Genomic DNA, 5,600 nt, shown 5'->3' on the forward strand with positions numbered 1-5,600 from the left:
CCGAGTACTTTTCTGAGGAGAGAATGCATAGCTTTCATCAGGGTCTTTTCTCCCCCCCGCCTCCCCCAATATATTGTTATTGATTTCTGAGAAAAAGGGAGAGGGGGAGAGAGAGTGAAACATCAATGATGAGAATTCTTGATCAGCTGCCTCCTATACGCCCCCTACTAGGGATCAAGCCCTTGAACAGAATAGAATCTGGGACCCTTCAGTCTGTAGGCCAATCCTCTGTCCACTGAGCCAAACCAGATAGGGCATCATCAGGGTCGTACAGCCAATCTGTGATCCTCTTCCTCTCTAGAAGTGCAGGGCCTTTGATGGTATGAAAGCCCAAGGTATTGACTCTGGACTTTATCCTACAAGCCATTGGAAATTATTAAGCCAAAAATGGACAGATTGTAAAATCGACAGGGCAGGGACTTTTATCTCTTTAGCCACTGATGTGCCCCAAGCACCTAAAACAGTGCCATGCACAGAACTGGCACTCAGTAAATAATTGCTGAATGAATGAATGTCTATTGTGGCTATTGAATTATAATAGAGGCCCGGTGCACGAATTCATGCACAGGTGGGGTCCAGCCGGCCCAACACAATCAGCCTGACTGGGGATGGGGCTGGCCAGGGGGAGGGGCCACGGGCAGTTAGCCAGCCGGCCTCACTCCCCAGGTCAAACTCCCAGTCGGGATAATTTGCATATTATGCTTTTATTATATAAGATTGCATTATACTGCAATCATGTGCTTTATGCTTCTCCCTTATAAGAGTCAATTCTTGATAATGACTGTGTCTTATTCATCTTTATATTACTAGAGATAAGATACTAGTGCCCAGCACAATGCCTGGCTTAAAATCAATTTCAAAATGCATTAATTAATTCAGCCAATAATTTAAGAGCACCTACCAGATGCCAGGAAGCCGGGAATAAAAAGATGACTAATATAGTATTAGTAACCTCAACGATAAACAGTAATAAACATTCAAACCAATTTTTTAAAGTAAGTGAATAAAGAAATGGGCTCATTTAAAAGAAAAGACACTTTCCAGTGCTTTTTAAATGCTGCTACCAAGTCAGCTAACTGTCCAGTGGTGCTTAAGGCAAAACCTGCTCTTTGGCTTCCCAAATGGAGAATAGTTAGCAAATGCCTACACCAGAGAGCATATCTTCCGGGCTTTTTCTCAGATATATATGTAGGCACACTACTCCTGGGGCTCTGTTGGTGAGTGGAGCCTAGTAGCCTCTGGTTAGTCTATATACGAGAACACTTTAAACGCTATCTGTTTAAAATAGAACATGACATGCATTATCAATCATTTGATGATCACTGATGTTGCTCAAATCACCCAGATCGTCTGTCTAGCCTGCCTGATCGCTGGCCCTTAGCTTGCCTGGCTGGCTTTGGCATCAAATGTGCAAACTCAGTACATTGGAATAACACTTGAAAAACGTTGTATGGACAAATTTGTTGGTTTATATAGTTCATGTAGTTTATTCATCTATATTAGGAAGTGTCCCCTGACGGATAACGTACTTGCTTTTGAATCCACTAGTTTTCTGTAAATTACTGAGAGTTCCCAGGCCTCGCTGGTCTCCTTGAGATTTTATACATTATTTAAAATATCGCCATTAACTCACTGCAGTAACATTCTAGTTCTGAAACTTATAATAAAACTCAGGTTTACTTTTGAGCAAAGAAGAAAAAGAGAACAAAACTATTAAACCATCAGGTCAGTTTGTCATTTAAGGATTTGTAGGTCCATTTTCTTTTCTTCTCAATGTTCCCAGAATTGATAGAAATAAGGATAATTTCATTTGAATGAAAAGCACACCCAAGCAATATTTCTAGGAAAGTGAATCTTACCAAGTTCTTTTTCTCACAACCACACTGTAACAAATAAAGAAGTTGGGTTTTGGGTTTTTATGTTGCTATTTCCCTTCCTTTAGTGCAGACCGGTTTAAACTTTTACATATCTAAGCAAAACACTTATTTGGTGAGCAGCTCTATTTATTTTCTCAGAGTTTTATTGTCAATGTCTTAGTTTAAGCCAAAGGGAATTTGTGGTTTCTGAGATCAGAATTTCAACTGCTTTCTAAAGCTAAAAGAAAAGTTAGTGATTACATTAACCATTTGTAGACCCAATCTTCGATTCTAAATGGCACTTAAATGTTTTATTGACATCCCCACTAGTTTGTAGTAATAACATATCAATAATAATAACAGCCTATATCTATAACAAAAGATAATGTTGGAACCTCGAGTAGATAGTTTGACAAGTCTTACTTAAAAATACTTATCTTGCCCTGGCTGGTGTGGCTCGGTGGTTAGTGTATTGGCCCCACTCACTGAAGGATCATGGGTCTGATTCCGGTCAAGGGCACGTACCTGGGTCGCAGGTTCTGCCCCCTAGTTGGCAGCCAATTGATGTGGGTCTCTTACATGATGTTTCTTTCTCTCTCTCTCCTCTTTCCCCTTCCCCTCTCCCTTTCACTCTCTCTAAAATCAATGGGAAAAAATATCCTCCAATAAGGATTAACAACAACAACAAATACTTATCTTATTCTATTTTCCTACCAAAGAAAGAACAGAGGACATGGAAAAACCTTTCCTCCCATCTAGTGGTTAGAAAATATAAAAATATCCTCTATGTGTTTCCTGGAATTCCAGGCATCAGACATTGTCTGACAGATTATAACTCATCCAGTTGTTCATTCAGTTAAACAAAAGTAAGTTCTAAAATCTTGACCAAGGCTGAGCCCAGTGGAGAACTGTATACCAATGATGACTCACTAATCAACTTCCCTTTAATCAATAATATACACTTCAAGAAGAAAGGTGGTCTGTGGTCCTTCCCAATTCATTAGCCTGAACCCCTGAGAGGAAAGACGGGCTGTATGTTTCTGCTACTGGAATTGGGCCTGAGATTCTGTTCGCCTCTAAAGCAATCAGTGCCCTAGATCTGTCCTGACCCTTAATTGCTCCTTGTTGGCCTCACACCCTAACAACTCTTCCCTCAAGAGTCAGATGTGCCGCATTCACTAAAAAGAGCCAAGAAGCTGTCCCTGAAACCGGCTGCCTCCGGGGGACCGCGGCTCCTGAAACTTGGAATAGCAGACTCTGATACTGGCAGCGGGGCCTCTGTGCAGGGCCAAACTGGCCCGCGGGAAAGCAGGTTTGGATCCGTTATGCAGCTGTGAGGATTAGTGCTGGGTCTGCCTGTCTTGTATGTCCTTGTGCACATGTCAAATCCTTTGCTGAATGGGGCCTCTCTCTGGTGGTTCTCACAGGTTCAGAGAACGAATATTGTGTTCAGTCAGCAAAGCTCCGGGAGCACCAGGAAGAAGAGGAAGGTCAGCGAACCATTGGATCGCATCATCCCAGAGAGCAAGTGAGCCAGAGGCCTCTGCTGCGTCTTTCCCCAAATAATTTTGTTCTGCAACAAACCACATGAAGTGTCTTAGTAGGAGAATAAGTTCCTGTCATCAAAACCTTTTACTAAACTTGTTGTTCAGCTCCCTTAGTCAGTTTCTAAATTACGAGGTAGGACCTGTGTTCACTTTGCCACAAGGAAGCATGGTCACCAGGGCTGCCCTGGGCTAGCATTGCTTCCAGAGAGATTTAGAGATGAGACACCTTCCTATTTATTAAGGAGCCACAGCGGCTACGCTGGGGAGAAATAAGCCGTTGTTCTCAAGAGAGAGAGGCTTTTCTTTGCATAATCAAACTCCCTGGGTACTTAGACGACTGTGAAATGTTCCAACTTGTTGTAACCTGTGCCCTGGAATCCCTCTATAGCTTTACTAGAATTCCCACAGAATTGCATAGATGGATGCGGTAGTGCTTACCCAGGTGTGAGTTTGTGTTCACTTTAGTCACGAGGTTGAACAGCTAAGTGTTGGACTATCAAGTTCTTCAAGTCTGGCCCCGGGCCGTGGTCTGTTGGCCAACCCGAGGCTGGGGAAGAGGCTGCAGTGCAGGAGCCTGGCTCCCTGCTGAGGCCTGTGCTGAATGCTTCCCAGCAGGCCTCCGTTTACACATCAATCTGTAACTTGCAGGTGATGTTACTAGTTCCCCCTTATTCTGGAAGAATGTTGATAGACGTAATGAATTATAAATGACTTAAAGTGTTATTTTTATTGTTATATAACATGGGGTTTAATTTAAACGGATAGAACCAATAAGTGAAATGTATAGGTTAAATACATTTAAATAAATGCATTGGTTAAATTTACTGGTTAAATAAAAAATGCAAGGTCTTTCTTGCTTGCTTGGCTTTTCTTCTTCGCTTAGATTAATGTTTCTCCAAGTGCGGTAAGAGCACCAGCACCTGGGGCGCTTGTGGAAACAGAGTTCACAAGGCCCCTTCATTTCCACGGAATCCAAATCTCCAGGGACGGGGCCTATGGAGACTCCCCAGATCCTAATGTGCACACAGGAATGAAAGCCTGAGACCGCTGACCCAGACTGATAGGAACATCTCTGGGCCAGACGCGCACTTTAGCTGGAGGAAGGCTGTGTTATCGTAAGAGGAGAATCCGAGGGAGCGCCCTGTCCAGCTCCGCCCTTTGCCAGGCTCTCATCCATTTCTGACCTTCCACAGACGGGGGTCTTGAATTGGGCTCACACCCTGCTATGGGGGAGCATTCTCCCTCTCCCTGCTTGTGATGTACCCTCACAGAAGCTTGCTCTGCCACTAGAAGGAGGAGGGGAAAGGTATTGTGTTTATTATATCCTCGGTAGAACTATAGCCTGAGTCACCACAATTTCTTTTAAGAGAGTCGTACAAGGAGCTTAGCTGTCTACCAGAGGGATTAGGTTTATTGTGTATCTCTCCGGAGGGTAGATCTAACACCAAACTATTGAAAGCCACAGAAGGTCCATCTGGCTCAGTAGAAGGAGGCACTTTTTAAGGTGGTCAGAATTTTGCAACGGGCTGCTGCCTTGTGAGGCTTGCGTGCCCCTCCGTAACCAGGGTTTGACTCTCACAGCAAAGCAGTTCTATGGAGCCGTCAGCCTGGGTCTCAGAAGGAACCATTTTGCTTAAAAAAAGAATTTAGCTCTCAATCTGTGCTTACACATTTCATCAACGTGGCCTAAGGTTGGCAGATCCTGTAAGTCAAAGTCTAGAATCTGAATCTCTCTAGAAAAGTTTTGTAGTGATTTTAGTGTCTTTGTTAACACCCCTTTCCCAACGGAAGTTCTCTGTCGATGCCAAGAGGTGGGAAATGTATGTGTAACGCAGTGAGTGTGAGGCAACAGAGAGAAGCTGCTGGGCTATGCCCTTGGCTGGCTACACAGGGAAGGAGATCTGTTATCAGGAGGCCCTGAGAACCACGAAAATGTGAACGAGCTGATTTTACATAGCAGAGCTGATAGATGCAACCTGATAGCAAGATTGGAAGGTGTTCAGTTTTACTTACTGAACAATTCACTACAGGGATAGAAATCTCTCCTCCAGTCTACTCATTTCTGCCCTTCATAGTAACGAAAGGAGTAAACACGGGTTCGTCAGGAAGCTGGAATTTCAGGGAAAAGGATGGCACCTGGAACCCCGAGCCGGGGAAGCTGAGCTGGGCCACTCTAGCCGTTCCCTCGCCCTGGCTG

At 43.9% G+C, this 5,600-nt stretch overlaps 1 protein-coding gene across 4 annotated transcripts in view; it reads left to right on the top strand.

The window, feature by feature from the left end:
- The window catches only part of HORMAD2 (HORMA domain containing 2), a 54,389-nt gene extending 50,143 nt beyond the window's left edge, over positions 1-4,246 (top strand). For all 4 annotated transcript variants that reach the window (XM_006762069.2, XM_006762068.2, XM_006762067.2 and 1 more), the window contains one exon: positions 3,284-4,246. In XM_006762069.2, the coding sequence (XP_006762132.1) occupies positions 3,284-3,388 (105 nt within the window). In that variant the 3' untranslated portion in view covers positions 3,389-4,246. The remainder of the gene's footprint in view (positions 1-3,283) is intronic.
- Positions 4,247-5,600: the final 1,354 nt, after the last annotated feature.

This window comes from Myotis davidii, unplaced genomic scaffold (genome assembly GCF_000327345.1).
Source record: "Myotis davidii unplaced genomic scaffold, ASM32734v1 scaffold478, whole genome shotgun sequence".
In the NCBI taxonomy this organism is placed as follows: domain Eukaryota; kingdom Metazoa; phylum Chordata; class Mammalia; order Chiroptera; family Vespertilionidae; genus Myotis; species Myotis davidii.